At 36.5% G+C, this 19,218-nt stretch overlaps 1 protein-coding gene across 1 annotated transcript; it reads left to right on the plus strand.

Annotated features, from left to right (window-relative positions):
- Window positions 1-7,984: 7,984 nt before the first annotated feature.
- Window positions 7,985-18,630, plus strand: LOC104899924 (protein FAR1-RELATED SEQUENCE 3). The gene is made up of 6 exons (XM_010687214.4): window positions 7,985-8,215; window positions 8,537-11,058; window positions 11,155-11,244; window positions 12,391-12,540; window positions 17,820-17,936; window positions 18,225-18,630. Exons 2-6 carry the CDS (start codon window positions 8,815-8,817, stop codon window positions 18,267-18,269), a joined length of 2,646 nt encoding a protein of 881 aa, XP_010685516.2. The 5' UTR covers window positions 7,985-8,215; window positions 8,537-8,814; the 3' UTR covers window positions 18,270-18,630.
- The last annotated feature ends 588 nt before the right edge of the window (window positions 18,631-19,218 follow it).

The following is a 19,218-nucleotide window of genomic DNA, read 5'->3' on the forward strand; positions in this document are numbered from 1 at the left end:
GAAGTACACATTCAATAATATTTGTCATTGTTCAAAGTACAAATTTTTTAATAGATGACAACAATAACACTTGTCATTGTTGATATGGAAAAAAATACACGTTTTCAAAGTTGAATTACTAGGCAAAATAATAGTACTATCAAACATTAAATAGTTTTCATAATCGGTTAATTATTATTTTATTTAATAATTTATTATTATTAATAAATCATTATTATGAATTTATTATTAATTAAATAATATTATATTATATTATTATAACTACTATTAGTTATAATTTAATTTAATTCAGTTCAGTTGTTTTATGCCGAAGAGAACATGTCCTAAGTGTAAAATAATATATTGTTTGGATAAATTATCAACCACTTGGCAACGATAAAAGTTAAGATAATAATAATATATTTTAATTTATGTTTTTATGTCTTTAAAAGTGACTATGTAATATATTGTCTACAAAAAAGGCTAAAACTAAAATATATATCATGTAATATAAGACGACTACTATAATAATAATAAATATCATGTACATATAAGACTAATAATAATACAAAAAAAATAATTTTTTCCATTAATAATGTTAAAAAGAGTATTAATTCCTCATATACGCCGAAGTCCAAATTAATTTCATGGGTACCGTCCATGTAGGACGGTACGCGAGAAAAAAAAAATCGCCAAAATAAACCGCTACTCAAAGTAGTGGTTAACTGTGGGGAACCAACTGCTGCCCAACTCTAGGAATTTATAAACCGCTATTTCGAGTAGCAGTTTATGTTCCAAGAGTTAGCAGCCGTTACTGCTTTCCCATAACTGGCCGAAATGTCAGAAACATCACAAAATCAGCTCTCCAACCTGCAATTCCAACACCAAATCCACTAATCTCCCATTTCATCCAACAACATCAAGATTATCCACACATCAAACACCAAATTTATCCATCATAAAATTCATAAAAACTAATGATTAAGCCAAGAATTTCTTAATGATGAAGGAAGATTATTAAGAAAATGGCATATAATGATAGATTAATCATAAACATATAGTTTAAAAATGTAACATAATGTTGACGAATAACTAACTAACAATACAAACAATAAATGAATGTGTTAAGCCCCTTCTTCTTCTTTTGTGTAGGTCTAGATGAACTAGGTGTGGACTCATTAGACTCCGCAATGGCATCAAGAGAAGACGGGGGTGGTGGCCGAACGTCGTCGGCGTAGGTCCTCTGACAGACTAGAGGTGAAAGCAAAGGTGTCGTGGTAGATTGTATGGGCAGCGAGCGTAGAAGATGTAAAAGTCGATGTATGGGCAGCAGAAGTTGACAGCGCTGTAAGATGTGGTCATGCCCATCTCGGCCAACAACGTCAATACACAACCCCATCATGGTCTGCAATGTTTGTGCATACAGCTCGCACCCCATATCTGGAGGCAATGACTCAGCAGCCTCTAGTACAATACTGCACCTATGACCAGAGCCGTCTTAAACAATTCATGGGCCCTGTGTTAATTTTAAATTTAGGCCCCAAAATTTTTAGAATATATAACTACGACATATGTGAAAATACATACGAGGCATATAATGTCATATTTGTTATTTCAAACGACAAAATTCATAGTTGAGAATAAACTAATACTACCTAAGAACGAGAAATCTTTGTCATTATTTAAAACTTGAATGTAAAAAATGAAAAACATTATGAGTTAATTTGGTAAAAAAAAAAAAAAAAAAGATAAATTTCTAGAGTTGGTAATTTTCCACGAAAATGATACTTGATTTTTTTTTTTTTTTGAGAAAAGCATACTTGCTTTTATTAGTTGATTGGATATAAATAAAAGAGGAAAAAAAAGGGCTCAAAAGCTACCTCGTAGGATTTGAACCCTTGACTAAATACAAAGGACAAGGAATCATTATAAGGAAGTACCAATGTGCTACAACATAAACCTTTGCTATTCTATCACAACAACATAATTATAAACTGATTTGGGGGCCCATTTGACTTGGGGGCCCTGTGCAATGGGTCTGTTTGCACAGCCCATTCACCGGCCATGCCTATGACCAACATCGGATAAAGCGTGTGCATGCATAGAAAGGAACATATACATTATGTAGTTTCAAAAATAAATAAAAGTATAAATTCAAGTTATGTCACGTACCAGTACTACATCTGCAGACGCAAGCCGGCAATGTGTAGAAGGAGGTCGCCTCAATGAATCTGTCATGTGCAACCTTATGATGCGACGATACCATATCATATACTCCGCAATGGCATGCGTACGACCACTGATTAATTGATTACCCTGAACAACACGTATATCGCGCACATCCCACTGCGTTATGTAAGGTTGATGCCTCAAGACCGTCGATCCATGCCATGAAGGGTTGTGCTTGTGTCACAAGGTGCTGGAATCATCTGCTCGAATCCATACTGGCGAATAACCCAATCAGGAAAATGAAACTCCACGATTTTGAAACAAATATGTGGAGCCAATATGCGCCATACATGTCAATTAACTCGACATATATGAGGTAACAATTGTAGTCTCGCCTCAGTATAAGGATGCCAAGTCATATACAAAGAAAGAAAGTTAAAATATTAGGCATGTGATTGTGAGAGAGGTCTACTAATGTATAGAAGTTATGAGATAATAGACCCTTTGTACTTGCTCGTCTGTCTGATGGTCAAGTCCAGAAATTCCCCCTGCTAAGTGGGACCTAGTGAGGTGGAGCTAATTAAAAAAAATATACATTAATATCCTTCTAAAAAATTAAAATAAATAACGTTAACATACAAATGTGAGACAACGTATATTACATGACAGTTAAGGGGTCAACCCCCAGAACATGTTGGGAGCCTAAAATAGGAACGCTATCGTCAAACTGTGGAGGTGGGTCTCGCACTCTCAAAATCACAGGTCTGCCGATGTGTATGTGCTCCCATTCCCAAAGTTATAACAACATCACAAGTCCACCTAACTCCCTCGCACCCCACTGTGATGCCCGACATAACTATCGATACAAGTATGCAAAGGTCGCACTACCCCAACTATATGTCCCAGCTACGTCAAGATCAGCCAAGAGCGGGAGATAAACCACATGAACTGTATCTCCACTTGTCAGCAAAAAGTGGACCCCATCAAAATAAGAATGTAAGCCCGTGTGAATCTTTGCACTGTCTCCTTGTCAGCATCGTTCGGCAACAAGAAAAAATATTGCCGGCGCCAGGTGAACCTCAAAGACGAACCCTCGAGATTTTTTTTTAGGCTCGTTCTACAAAGTGATGGGAATAGTTGGAAATTAACATATGTGCCAATAGCAATCAATAGTTTACCTTTGTACTTTCCGTACAAGTGAGTACCATCTATAGTGATAAGGTCGACAACGACAGAATCCAGTAATAGAGGGTTGAAAGGCCCAGAAGACCCTCTTAAAGATGTGCATAGAAGGATCTTGTGTATTGGGATCGTATACTAATACATGATAATGCTTCGATTAGACTCTTTCAAGGCTTGCAAGTAGGGGTGAAAGTTACTCGGATAAAATCGAAAAACCAATCTAATCTAATCCAATCCCGTCCAAATTTATAATTCAGATGGAAATTGTGTTCGGATTGGATCCGAATTGAGTTTTTTGAGAAATTAGATTTCGTATTGGAATGAGGGTAATTTGATCCAAAAATCCAATATAACCACATATTAATATGCCTTTTGTATTTTTTTTTGAGGGGATAATATCCATTGTATTATGTATCTGAATTGGGCTTAAGTACTTAAGTGATTTTTTTATATATAAAAAAAGCCTAGTCCATAACCTAGTAGGCGTAGCACTTCAAACCTTCCCTAAAATCCTAATAACACTTAATTTCTCATTCCTAAATCTACTAGGCTGTTATTGTTTTTTGTTTACTTCATCGAAAAACTAGAGTTTTTAAAAATCGAATTATCTGATCGGATTCAATCTATAGTATGAAAATTCGGATTGGATTGGATTGAATTCAAACTTTGATTGGTTTGGATTCGGATTGGGAAATTGAAATCCAAATTTTGTTCAGATGGGATTGGATTAGGCCCTAATCTAAACCGTACACCAAACTTTCACCCATACTTGCAAATACCTAGGTAACTCTTCATAAGACTTCTCCCACCCACCAAAAATGTTGGTTATTTCCTTTTGTTTGGCTAACCAAGCTCTCTAGTACCTTATTGAAAATTGATATTGGGTCTTGACAAAAGTCAAGATTGACTGAACTTTGAAGGAAGGATCAATGAAATCCTCGATAAGATCAACAACGGAATCCGATGAAATGAGAGGTTGGACTCCAGATCATATGTCTCCCAAACAATTGCTTGGATATGGACCACCATCTCGTACAGTTTTGAAAGAATACGACAGAGTCATGGTTGCACGCAACCTCCATGGACAATGACACACTTTTTTTCTGACCCATTCAATGACATAATTTGTGGGCTCTAACTCTAACACCCGAAACATTTGGTTTCTAGAGATCGACCATGCTTTCACAAGATTCTTTAATTGCTATAATGAGGTAGATTCTTGCCCTGTCTCAAATTCATAAAACACACTCAATGAGCCATTGCATTTCCTAATTATTCATGCATGTAATACTCTGTATTTTTAGTAAGTTAATATTTATATTTCTAGAAAAGTTTTGGTTATTTAAAAAGACTTGTTATTTACTTACAAGGTTTTAAAAGAGGCTTTTAGAAATATTTTGGATATTTAAAATTAATTTAGCCCAAATAGATGTCTGGACCTAAGTTTACTAGTTTTAAAACCCAAGAACTTTGGTAACATGTAATTATTATGTTAATTATTTTACCTTCTATAATGATGTATTATGGGATAATTTATATATTTTCCTAATCTTAGTTGGATAATCATAAATATTAGCTATATCGATCTTAGCTAGATTAGTTTATCTTTTTTCTTAAATTAATTTTTTAGTTTCCTAGTCCTATTCCTATTCTACTTATCCAACTAGTATAAATAGGGGTCTCCACCCATCATATATTCTTCACACCAAATTTGAGAAATAAATCTCTTTTCTCAAGTTTTAACTCTATCTCCCTATTAGCCTACCTTTTTCTTCCTTCCTAGTAATTATTAATTTTCAAGGTGCGTGTATATGTAAATATTTAATAATTATTTTTGCAACCTTAGTATCATGTTTTTAGGAAAATATTTTGGATTGAAGTTCATGTTTTTATAAGTTTTATTATGAACTACATGTGTTCAATATGAACATGTTTGAGTATTTATTAATTTATTATGCACTTGAATCATGCCTTTAGTTCAATATTATTATAAAGTTTGATCTTTGAATCTACATTCATATAATTTACAAGGAGTTTGATATTTAAATGCATGTTTAAATATTTAAAAAGGAGTGTTTTTGAATTATTATTATTTTACAAAGGTTACCCCTTGAGCGAGTTATTTTATTTATGCCTTTATATGGCTAAGTTTATAAGAATTATTATTCTTTTTAAAGGAGGATTATTTTAGAAGGATTTTTATTAGATATATGGTCTTTTATGATCGCAATTATAAAGAGGCAACGACTTGTTATTTATTAGCAAGAACGGTAGCTATTATATTATGTATCCATGTACTTTTTCTATAAGTCATGTGGACAAGGTAGTAACCCCTCGTAATAGACATAGTAAGGAATACTAACCTTGGGGGGGGGGGGGGGTGCACACTTTACGAAAGGTACCTAGGCAAAGAAAAAGGATTTTTTAAAAGTTGTATATACACTTTATATTATACAAGTATTACTAGTATCCAGGAAAGGCTTTTCGAAATTAAATATTTCAAATATTTAATTAAATAAAGTGTTTAATATTCCGCATATACATGTATTCAGTATTTTTACTAACACGCTTTTGTTTTGTTTGTTTTATGGCTTTGTCCCTGTGATGACCCTATTTTGGCGAGCATAATTTACAAGTTGATTTGATACATACTTCATATGGGGGAGCTAGTGAGGAATCATAATTAGTCAAGGAGTTGTTATTTTATTTTCTTTATTTCAATTGTTATATAGTTGTACAATAAAGTTATATTAATAAAGAGAAGTTATTTAGGTTATTTCCGCTGCATTAGTTAAAGTTCAGTTAGTAGTTAGTATTAAAGTCTTTAACGTTATCACGTGGCGGTAATACTCTCAAGTTTCTCAACTGTTTCATATTAAAATATATTCTTCAAAAATAGAGAAATTTGGGAGTGTTACAATGCATCTATTAACCTTTGATTAACTTCTTCAATTCTAAGCCAATCTTATGAAGGAACGCCATACTTTATTGCCTTGTCAGTTGCTTCCCTTCCATCGTCGTCCTCCTCCCTATCAGAATCCTCATGTTCCTCCTCATTTCCCAAAAAATCAACATTATTTCGATCTAGAGTATCCAAATGGAATGTGGATGGTATGTGGGGGAGACGAACTAGCTAAGAGAATCGAACTCATTCATGTGCTCATTGATGTAATTTGGATCTGATAACACGCTAGTAAATGATTCAAATTACTAACTAGGAGCTAATGTCGGTACTTCCATGCTATCCCTAACGTACATCGTGGGAACATAACCCACAGTACTTTGGATATTTATCTCCTTAGGAACTTCTTCAACGTATACCTCCATTGCCATGGCTGACATTTGTGTCACTGAAAGCCACATAACACTTACCTCCATTGCCATGACTCGTCATCCTCTAGTATTGGCATATATTTTCCCAGCATCGTATATCTCATAAACAATTTCAATTCTACATACATACGACCACAACCAACTACATCATACACCCTCTTCAGAATCTCTTGAAACCTCTACCAGAATCGATGAATGATTTTTTTTTTCTTCCACCTCTATACATAATATAAAGTCATTTTGAAATAGTACACTATTCCAATAAATATATAAAGGTTATTTAGTTTCTTCCATATTCTACATACAAAAAACGCAATGATCAAGTTATTCTAATTCTACACATTAAATAAATATCAACCCCATTCTTCAAACTAATCGCATTTGCAACTTAAATATAGCATTAGAATCAAATTTTATGAACATTGGCATCAAAATTTACTTATAGAATTGCACACGGCTATCACCATTATCTTTACATAACCACGTACTGAATTAAACATACATAAAATTTTCTTTTACAGAATGCAATACCAAATGTAATTCCAAATAGAAAAGCATTATATATACCAACTTAGATACTTAATATTAGAAATGTACCTAAAACTAGGTTTATTTTTTCATGATAAGTTTAGTTCAAGGTCAACAAGTATGCATAAGTTAAAATCAAGGCCAATAAGGGCTAATAATGTACAAGTAAAACAAATTAAAATAAAAAAATTCAATGAAAAATTAACTAACCAAAGTTAATAGCACCAAGCTGTGTGGTAGGCAACAAGAAACGACAGCTTCGTATTCACGTCGGAAGCCGGCATGATGCGTCGTGTTGAGGAGTTGTCGGCGGCGGCGAGAGGAGTCGACGGGGTGGGAGGAGTTGTCGCCTAAATCACAAAAGAGAGAGAGAATAAAAAAAAAGAAACTGAGAGATTGAAAGAGGGAAATTGCGAAAATTGGAGCAGATCGAATTTGGGGATCTAAAATAAACCGCGACTCAGAATAGGGGTCAATATTAATAAACCGCTACTCTGGGTAGCGGTTTACATATGTGTGTTTCTTGGGAAAAGGTCGCCACTAAACCGCTATTCTGAATAGCGGTTCATTAATATTGACCGCTACTTCAGGCAACCGTTTCTTTTTTATTTAACCACTTTTTATAGTAGCGGCTTATTAGGGTAAACTACTACTCAGAATTGTGGTTCTATTTAAGTTTTTTTTAAAAAAATCTCACGTACATTTATACGTGAATGATACTCATCGAAATAATTTGAACTTTAACATATATGAAGAATTAATACTCCATTCATGGAAAAAATTCAAAAAAAAAATAAAAAAAATCATGCAATGCATTTTTAGTGTCTCACATTTTAGGGCCTTTTGCATAAAACAATTTTTTTTTTTTGAGGGGATGCATAAAATAAAAAAATAAAAATAAAATCTTGATACAGAGTTGAACTATAACATAAGTACATAACTCAAGGCCGAACACCTTGCCGCCGTTGAAATTCCCTGACTCGTACGGATATTCCGAGGCTCGAATTGCAGAAGCTTGTTCCAGGTTTTTTATTGTTCCTTAAATGAATCTACTTGTTTTTGCGATTTTTCATGTGAAATTGCGATTTTTAGGATCTACTTTATGTGATGTTATATTGTTATTGTTAGTTTCATGACTTCAACTTATTTTTTTCTTATTCATCTCATACAGAAGTATGTTATTTCATGTTTTTAGGGATAATTTACATGTTATAAACTTTTGATTCGAAAATCTGGTATAACTTGTTAATTCATGTTTGTTTGTTTCATGGAACCAAATGATAAGAAAATTTATGTTACAATTTGTTTCATGCGATTGTTAATTTATTCTTGTTTATTTCATCAGATCAATTTTTCAAGTTGTGGCTGGAAATCTGGAATGAATGACCTATCATCCTTGAGCCCAGGGGGTGTAGCTTCTTTTGAAATTGTAATTATTACGAGTAAAAAGAGGGGAACTTTGGTTGTAGAATGATATGGTAGTAATTAAAATTGCGTGTTGCGAAAAGCTAGAACATAGATAGATTATAAAGAAACTGTCTCAGGGACGGGCCAAATGGCTATTGAGTGGATTCCTCGGTAATTTTCGAAGTAAAATGTATTAGCTTTACATTATGAATTGGCATGGGTGCTGACAATATTGATGAAGAGGACGGTAACATGAGGATCCGTGCCTCAACGGATAACGGAGATGCTGAAGCGAGTGAGGGCGGGGAGGTGACTCCAACTGATGTTTATGTGGTTCAAGATGAAGTATTTGTTCTGGAGCCACATGTTGGTATGGAGTTTGAGTCTGAATCAGCTGCCAAGACATTCTATGATGAGTACGCTAAGCGTGTTGGTTTCAGCCCAAAACTCTGTCAGACTGGCCGTTTTAGACCTGATAGTGCTGTCACGTCTAGACAGTTTGTATGTATGAAAGAGGGGTGGAAAAGGAAGTCTTCTGACATATGTGAAGCCATGCTGAAGATTGAGTTGAAGGGTAACAAGTGGGCTGTGACTAAATTTGTCAAGGAGCACAACCATGCCTTAGAGAGTTCTAATAAGGTGCACAGTATTCGGCCACGCAGGCATTTTGCTGGCGCTGTGAAGAATGTTGCCGAAGCTTATCAAGCAGGTGTTGTAGTGCCAAGTGGTGTTATGTATGTTTCTATGGATGGAAATCATGTAAGCCAAACATCTGTCGGTGCAAACCACGTAGCAAGGAGCATGTCTCCAGTGGAGTCAAACCGTCAGGTCAAAAGCTCTAATTGCATAAATTATGGTATCAAATCTGCTAACACAAAGAGGACATGGGGTAAAGATGCCCAAAATATGTTGGACTACTTCAAAAAAATGCAGGCTGAGAACCCTGGGTTCTTTTATGCCATACAACTTGATGAAGATAATCGAATGGCTAACGCATTTTGGGCAGATGCGAGGTCAAGGACAGCTTTTAGTCATTTTGGTGATGTGGTTACCTTGGACACTTCATATAAAGTGAATCAGTATAAAGTGCAATTTGCTCCCTTCACTGGAGTGAACCATCATGGTCAAACTATTTTGTTTGGTTGTGCATTACTTCTAGATGATTCTGAAGCTTCCTTTGTTTGGTTGCTGAGGACATTTCTTACTGCCATGAATGACCGCCCTCCAGTATCTATTGTCACTGATCAAGATAGAGCCATACAGGCTGCAGTCAACCAGGTTTTGCCAAAGGCCCGTCACTGCATTAGCAAGTGGCATGTCCTCAGGGAAGGGCAGGAGAGGCTGGCTCATGTTTGTCTCGCAAATCCCAGTTTTCAGGTTGAGTTGTACAATTGTATTAATTTGACTGAAACAATTGAGGAGTTTGAATCTTCTTGGGCTTCCATTATTGATAAGTATGATCTGAGGAAGAATGGTTGGCTGCAGTCACTATATAATGCTAGAAGACAATGGGTACCAGTATATTTTCGAGATTCATTCTTCGCTGTGATTTCTCCCAATCAAGGAGTTGAGTGTTCTTTTTTCGACGGTTATGTGAATCAACAGACTACATTGCCCATGTTTTTTAGACAGTATGAAAGAGCTATGGAGTACTGGTTTGAAAAGGAAATAGAAGCAGATTTTGATACAATCTCCAATACCCCAGTTCTAAGAACACCATCTCCTATGGAGAAGCAGGCTGCAAACCTCTACACGAGGAAGATCTTTGCAAAGTTTCAGGATGAGTTGGTAGAGACTTTTGTATACACCGCAAATCGGATTGATGGTGATGGTGCTACAAGCACTTACAGAGTTGCAAAATTTGAAGATGATCATAAAGCATACACAGTGACTCTAAACATCTCTGATATGAGGGCAAGCTGTAGCTGCCTAATGTTTGAGTACTCAGGCATTCTTTGCAGGCACATTTTGACAGTATTTACAGTAACAAATGTTCTGACCTTACCTTCACATTACATCTTGAGGCGTTGGACCTGCAATGCCAAGAGTGGGGGTTCATTGGATGAGCCAGGTGTAGATCATGCTCAAGAATCAGTTCCATTAAGGTATAACAGTCTTTGTCGAGAAGCAATTAAATATGCAGAAGAAGGGGCAACTGCATCAGAGACTTATGCTGCAGCTTTAACTGGTCTAAGAGAAGGGGGAAAGAAGATTGCTAATGTGAAGAAAAATGCTGCTAAGTTTGTACCTCAGATGGCCCCTCAAGGGTCCGCTTCTGGTTATGATGATAAGAAAACTTCTGCTGCTGATACACCTTTGTTATGGCCCAGACAAGATGAAGTTACCAGGCGGTTCAACCTTAATGACTCTGCCATCCTTCCTCATCCTGTGGCAGATATGAATCTTCTACGCATGGCACCCACATCCCTTCAACGGGATGATGGCCACGCTGACAACATGGTATGTGAGGGAATATTATGATGACATTTACTGCTCTTCCGTGCATTAATTATGATGTTCAACTGACTGATAAGCTTTTTTTATTCTCATGACTAGGTTGTACTTCCTTGTCTTAAGTCAATGACATGGGTCATGGAGAATAAAAGTTCAGCGCCAGGGAATAGACTAGCTGTAATCAACTTAAAGGTTTGTATATTCTATTTATGGTTCTCTTGGGATGCTTGGTTCCCTTATGATTATGATGGAACTAAGAGACTTCTATAAACAATCAAAGAAAGGTTGGAAGAGTACCTTTGAATAACATTTGAACAAATGAAGTCACTTTGCATATCAGGTCTATTTTTCCAGTCCACTTTTCCCAACATTGCAAAATATTTTGGATTTTGGTTCAACTTGGGAGGAAAAGAAGGGTTGCACACACTCCATTGAAAGATTCTCCCTTTCTCTTAATATTTTTTTGGGTTCAGACTAAATGCCCTTTCTTTTCATTGGCTCTTGAGATCATCACAAAGGATGGATTATGGCAGAGAATTAGTATGCGACTCAATCCACATGCAGGATAATGATTAGTTTTCTATTGGGCCAAAAGAGTCTACCATATTGAAATTTTAATGCTAGAGTATGTGTTGCTCGTGTTTGCAGTATACCCCATCTGGGAATCGTGTATGGAGACTACTCCAAGTCCCGGATTTTTGATTGAGTTGGAAAATATGTGAGACTTTCATCATTGCTTATTGATCATCGCTTTGAATGTTGCAAATGATGCTTCTGATCAAGGCACAGAAGTCAGAACCAAGAAATTGATTGAAGTTGGGTGGGATTCAGGGCAAAACTCAAAACCAACAGTTTCTCTGGGCTCACTCTGGTTTCCCTGCTACAGTTGTGTATGACCGTAGTTTATGTAATTTCATTCTTTCTCCAATACGTTGAAATTTGAGCAAGTAATAGATTGAAGCAATTGCTATTTTGGTTTCTTCTTTTCTTCCCAGAATATTCAGTGTCTTGTCGCTACTAGAAATGCTTTTGGTGTCTCGGATGCAAGGTTGATGAGATTCTGCTGCTGTTATGTTTGTCCAGGAGGATTGTTTATTGGGTCAACCGTCAATGTAGCAGTCATAACTTTCCATTTCATTTAGAACCCCTCAGTGACAGTTCTAGAGCAATCATGTTGAAATTCGACAATATTGTAGTGAATTGTATAATCTGATCCTTTTTTTGATATCCTGTTCTGTGCTTTCTGTACTGTTTCGAATTCCATTTCCATTTGTTGAAAGACAATTATACACACTCCGGGAGTTCACATTTAATGAACTTAACATTTTGCTCATGCAGCTGCAAGATTACAGCAAGGGTCCTGCAATAGAGTCAGATGTCAAATTTCAGCTCTCCCGAGTCACTTTGGAACCTATGCTTAAATCCATGGCCAGCATCAGTGAGCAGCTGTCGGCCCCGGCTAATAGAGTTGCTGTTATCAATTTAAAGGCATGTATATCCTTTCTCTAAATTTGGATAGGGTGTTCTTCACATATTGATCACAAACATTCTATGTTACACATATTAGTCTGTTCTTAGACAGAAAAACATAGCAAAGTAGGAAGTCTATGATACATAAATTATGACTGCTATGGTTTTAGAAATATCTGGTACAGTCTGATTGCTGACAACCTAACTAGACTGTTTTGCTGAAGGTTTCTTTTTTCTTTTTTTAGTGTTCTTGTGTTATGGCAAGCATTAACAGTTGTCATAGCTTGTAGCAAGTAGCAACCTACCAAAGATGATGCTTCTCCCTTCCGTTGTTAATTAGTTGTATACTTGTATGCATAGTATGAATATTTGTATTATCTATTCCAGTATATTCTTATGTAAGCTGCGGCAGTACTAGATTTTCATTTCCTTCAAAATGAGGAACTCCATTAAGATGTCCATGAATACCTGATACACAGAACAAATTGAACCAAAATAGGAGTCTAGGTTAGACATTGAAAGAAAAAAAAGAATATTAAATGCTACTGAACAAGACCAATGGTAATAATAGGGAAGAACTCTGGCCTTTTAAGACCAGTAACATCCTTTGTTAATATTTTCCTCAGAATTAATGAGGAGTTACTACAAATATTCTTAAAGTATGCAAGTCCTGCTTAGAGGAAATTCGGTGTCACTAATTGATAACTCCGTAGATCTCTAGTGTTCAATCAAAAATTATGTTTGTTCAGCCTCTGAGGACTTGCAAAGTTCCACCTTGCTATGCACAAGACATTCTTTCTTTGCTTCAATCATGCAGCATAGGCAATAGACTCAATTTATTGTGAAGTAGTTGTAAGAAATTAAATCAATATATAGCTAGTTGTTTGCAGGTGGACGAAGCTAGAGGTTAATGCTAAATTAGAGCAATGGAGGCAAATGTTGGAATCTCAAAGGGTTTAGGCTGAGTCGAGTAAATCTAAGTACGTGGGATACTCTTTTTATAATGAGAGGGAGTCGAGTGAGGATGTAGTAACAAAGGTAAGGAGTTACCAATAAGCGAGCATTCTAAGGATATTAGGTTTACAGATGAATTAAGGAATTAAGATATTGACTAAGACGTGACTCGTAATATATTGTGAGGATGCCTCGAATGGAGAGGAGTCGTTGTGACTTGTGATATTATGCGACAATACTGTACCTTTGAAGGTTAAACGGAAAAATTTAGAGGACGTAGACTAATGTTATTATATGGGATTTTGGATTCAAGATGGATCAGAAGATAGGGCTAGCAAAGATGCGTATTATACTACTCATGAGTTATGACCTCCTATTGCTCTACATCTAAACTTTATAACTTGTATTGCCTTATCTAGCATGTTATGTGATATACACGAGGGACATAACATATACAATATTGTTATAAATTTGTCAACCATGTCGCTTTCATTTATAATTCTTATGAGTCAATATCTTTTGCTATTACTATTGACCATCTTTTTTAGAGATCAACAAGAATAGAGTGAATTGAGTTTGCAACTTGTGAAGGGGAGCTTTCTAAACTTCTTCTCAAGGTATCTTTGAGATGTTGGGAGCCTTGGCTTGAAATGCCTTTGAGAGCTTGTTTCATCATATCTTTCTTGCTAATAATTAAACTTTCATACGTTGACCTTGTCTTTTTCGTAGCTTTAGCCTTTGGTTTTGATATGTTACCTAACATTGTTTGAAACCAACCTCAAATAGCTCCAAAGACCTTCCCATAACACCCCATGCCTATTCTTGGCGAAGGATATGATTTGAGATGATCTCTTACCACCATAGGATGCAGGTTTCTTGTTCGGCGAGTGTCCGCAAGTCATGTATTATAGCCTTCTATATGCCTATTTTGGGGAATTTCGGATGCAGCAACATTTTTCATTGAGGAGCTGTACATGGGTTGAGATGATTCTTAGGTAATTGAGAGCCTCTAGGGTACCTTAAAATTGCGTTTTAGTTGTTTACAGTTTGTAGCTTGTCCTTAGCCTTTGTAGATTTGCTTTCATAGTTTCGCTTTTATATCTTGGACTTCCTTCATTGTTTGGCCTTCATTCATAGCTTGCCCGTCATAGCTTTCACATTTTCCTAAATATTTTCATATCTTGGCTTTCACAACAAAATGCATCAATCATTGAACATCGTCCTTAACCAACTTGATACACCTCCAAAGGCCTTCAGACACCACTTATGCCTATTCTTAGCGAAAGATATTTTCATATCTTGGCTTTCACAACAAAATGCATCAATCATTGAACATCGTCCTTAACCAACTTGATACACCTCCAAAGGCCTTCAGACACCACTTATGCCTATTCTTAGCGAAGGATATGTTTTAAAATGGTCTTTTATAACCCTAGATAGCATTTTGTGGGTGGAAAATGTCTCGGAGACGAGTATTATGGCTTTCAAATTCACCTGATCCTCAACATTTCTGTACTCGGCGACGTTTTTCATCGATGAGCTTCCCAAGAGTTTCACAATACCTTGAGATGATTCTTGGGTTTTTGGGAGCCTCAACATCGCCTTTAGCTTGTTTGTCATTCATAAATTGTTCTTGCCATTTTAGTTGCTTTCTTAGTCTCTTTTTTATGGTTTGGGACCTTCATAGGCCTTCATTTTGTAGCTTTCATGACTTCCACCTTACTTTCAAAATTTGGCTTTCACATCAAAATTCATCAATCATTGAACATTGCCCTAAACTAAACTTATGTAGGTGCAAAGGCCTTCTGACACCACCTCTATTTTATTCATGGCCAAACTCAAGATTTTAAATGGTCTTGTATCATCATAGGCCTCATCCCTTGAGGTTCATTGCTGGGGTCAGTGATCAAGTCATGGGAATTTCCATAAGAAGTGTATTTTATAGCCTTCATATTCGCCTATATTATGATTTGTCCGGACCCTATGACATTTTTAGTCGAGGAGCTTCCTATGGGCTTTGGTATCTTTAGTGGTGATTCTCTAAGTAAGTGTGGGAGCTTCTATGTTGCCTTAAAATTGCCTTTTAGCTTGTTGACCATTCCTAGCCTATCCTTTGCTTTTGTAGCTTTGCTCATGCATTGGACTCCTTCATAGCTTGTCCCTCATAGCTTTCAGTGTTTCCTCCTTCCTTTCATATCTTGGGACTCATAACAATCTTCCTTTACTAACCCAAAATACCTCTAAAGGCTTTGCTACACCACCGTGTGCTATTATTGGCCAAGGATAATGCTTTAAAAGGATATCTTACAACCCTAGGATGCATCCGTTGAGGTTTGTGAAATGTTTTGGAGATGTGGATGATATTTTGGCCTTCAAATGCACTTATTTCTAAAATTGTCAGATCCGACAACGTTTTTATGTTTATTTTTGTTGAGGATCTTCTCAAGGGTTTGGTGATAAAGTGGGATGATTCTAGAATATTTGGGAGCCTAACAAGTAACATGGGTGCAAAATGCCTTTTGCTCATATACAGTTCATGGCTGTCCTTATAATTTATAGGTTTTCTTTCATAGTTTTGCTTTCATGGCTTGGACTTTTGAATTGTTGGTCGTGCATTCATTGTTTGGCCCTCTTTGCTTTTATTGACTTTTATATTTTAGCTTTCACAAATCACAACAAAGTGCATTGATCATTGTCCTAAACTAGCTCGATATAGCCCAAAGGCCTTGTGATAACATCCTATGCTATTCGTGGCCAAAGCTGTGCTTCTAAATTGTCTCATATTACCCTAGGATGCATCCCTTGAGGTTTGGTCCTTGGATTATGGGTATGTCCCAAGGACGTGTTAACATTCACCGATTTCAAGACTTCTCTTTAACTGATGATTTTTTTCATTGAGGAGCTTCTCAAGGGTTTCAGAATACCTTCGGATGATTCTCTGTGGCTAGGAGCCTTTACCTCTCTTTGAAATTGTCTTTTAGCCCGTGTACAAGTCATAGGTTGTTCTTGGCCTTTGCAACGTTGCTTCCATATCTTCGCATAGCTTACTTCTTAGTTTGGCTTTTACTCAACCTAGTGCTCATAACTTTCACACCTCTGCTTTCATATCCTGTGTTGCACAACTAAATTTATATTGTCCGAAACCAACTCGGAATAACTCAAGAGACCTTTCTAACACCATCCCATAGGCTCATACCCATTCTTGGCCAAGGATATGCTTTTGAACGGTCTTTTATCTCCTTAGTATGCACCCCTTAGGGTTTGTTGCTTGGAGATGCCTTCATACTCCACTTATTTTGGAAACTTTCGGACCCTTCCCATGGATTTCGCTATATCTTGTGATGATTTTCGGGTGGTTGGGACCTGGGAGCATTTACGTTGCCTTAAAATTGTTTTAGTACGATTACCACTCATAGCTTGTCCTAGGCTTTTGTAGTTTCGCTTTTATCTTTGTTGTATATCTTGGATTGCATTCATAGTTTGACCTTTATTGATAGTTTTTCCCCCATAATAAGCTTCCTCCTTGCTTTCATATCTTGGCTTTCCCAAGAGAACGCGTCAGTCATTGAACATCGTCCTAAACCAACCCCAAAAGCTCTAAAGGCCTTTGTGACACTACCCTGTGCCCATTCTTGACCAAGTATATGCTTTTAAATGGTTATTTATGACCCTCGGATGCATCTTCCTAGGTATGTTAGCTCAGGTCATGGGGTTGTGTCAGAAACGTGTATATCCTTGGCTCTCATAGCTCATCATAGATTTGGCCTTGGTGCTATGTGCCTTGTCTTGTCTTTAGACGTTTTGTTCCCAATGGATAGCCTGTGTTTTACTCAGAGATTTAATTAGAATAGAGATCAATATGGTCCAAACATAGTATATTTTAGGATTATATTACCCTTTGAGGATACACCTTATAACGACTGGCTCTTTGAAATATAAAATCGTCCATATGTTCAGTGGCCAAAGTGAAGATGAGGAGTGGAAGCATGAGTTAGCCTATAGGGACAGGATAACATCCATGTTTCATTATGGGGAATAACCAGTAAGCAGGCACATCACCATAGCCCAAATGGTCGTAGAATCTCTGTCTAGTTTGTGTTTTCAGGTTTTTCCATTCTATAATACATGGATGGAGCTCGGATGTTGGTGTGGATGGGGAGAAATGACTACTGTTTAGATGCAAATTAGAACTTTCGACAAATTCCTTTTTCTGATTCTATAGATGTGCGTTGCTTGTTTATTCAAAAGGTCAATGTCGTATCGACACTTTCAAAATGCGATTGCATTACCAGGTGGCTTTACATGTATTCATCACTTCTTTTTTCTGTTCTCTAATATTTCAGCTCCAAGACACTGAGACAATCTCAGGAGAGTCAGAGGTGAAGTTTCAGGTTTCCCGGGATACGTTAGGTGCCATGTTGAGGTCGATGGCTTATATTCGTGAGCAGTTGTCAGCTGTGGTAAGTTTTTCTGATCTCACTATGCGCCCCATATTGTATATCCTGATAACTAATAAGCCATTATACACTATCTATACATGACTAACTTTATCTCTTCCATATAGTCTTCTATTAAACCGACCTAGTCAAACCACAAACTTCTTATAAAATTTGTATACTGCTTGAGTACTTGTAACTTTTCATAGACTTAATTTTTTATTTTATCTTTGATAATCCATGTAAACTTTTCATAGAACACTTATAATTATTCATCATGTTATTGGTACTAATATATCCTCCGTTATTCAGATTGAGCCCTTGACGGAACAGCCACCGAAAAAGCAGCGAAAATAGCGACTTCATAGCTCTGTAACTTAAATTTTAGGGTTAGGTTTGCAGATTTTAGGGTTAGGTTTGTGGCTCCCATTAGGTGTGATTTTTTTTTTCTCCTCAACCCCCCACCCCCATTCAACATTTCAATCTAATCCATAAGTATATATAGCTTTGCTAGATTTGGGGGGGAGGATAGATGCTAGTTTTGTTTCTTAAAGGACAGATCTCTTCTTCCCACTCCCTTGATAGGATGTTACGAAATTGTACATGTTTTTTCCTTCTTTCTTTTTTACAGTCAAAATCATGTAATCATGTAATTGTTCTTTGGTGTTTCTGTTCTCCGAAACCCACATTTCTTCCGAATTGTAATCGTTGTGTAGTATGATTGGCATTTCTTCATTTATTAAGTTCTAAAAAGACGCGTTAGCACATAATTCTCAAACGGAAAAAACTTTGTCTACTCACCGAGTAGACTACCCACCATTAATAAAGATTTGTTGAGGATTGTGATAATGGAATTCAACTCAACCTAATTAATATTTTTAACCCTCTATTAATAGTGGGTTGTCTACTTGGTGGATATGTGTAGCAATGTCCTCAAACGACCTAAGAGGATTAAAGCCATTTTCATTAAGTATCTAAGCGGACGCGTTAGCACAAAATTCTGAAATGACCTGAGGATCAATGCCATTTTTAAAACGTCAGGCAACTTCTTCCAAACTACACAGGGTAAACCTGCTGCTCATATTACAGTTCTGTTAATTAGCCTTGGCTTGACTACTACTGCAATCAATCAACTGTTTCATAGTATCTGACAACACAATCATCGTCACAGGAAAAACCTGTTAATCTTACAGTTCAATTAATTAACCTTGGATTGACTACCTTTGCAATCAATCAACCGTTGTTTCGCAGTATCTGACCACTCAATCGTTAATTAACATTATTTTTCACCAGCTAGCGACAATCC

This window comes from Beta vulgaris, chromosome 7 (genome assembly GCF_026745355.1).
Source record: "Beta vulgaris subsp. vulgaris cultivar EL10 chromosome 7, EL10.2, whole genome shotgun sequence".
Taxonomy (NCBI): domain Eukaryota; kingdom Viridiplantae; phylum Streptophyta; class Magnoliopsida; order Caryophyllales; family Amaranthaceae; genus Beta; species Beta vulgaris.

What these genes read in the sequence shown, in the direction of transcription:
- LOC104899924 (XM_010687214.4), top strand. Translation starts at nt 8,815, where the DNA reads ATGGGTGCTGACAATATTGATGAAGAGGACGGTAACATGAGGATCCGT. An exon ending in ATGGCCACGCTGACAACATG is followed by an intron (nt 11,059 to 11,154) that starts GTATGTGAGGGA and finishes TCTCATGACTAG; the next exon opens with GTTGTACTTCCTTGTCTTAA. An exon ending in TAGCTGTAATCAACTTAAAG is followed by an intron (nt 11,245 to 12,390) that starts GTTTGTATATTC and finishes TTGCTCATGCAG; the next exon opens with CTGCAAGATTACAGCAAGGG.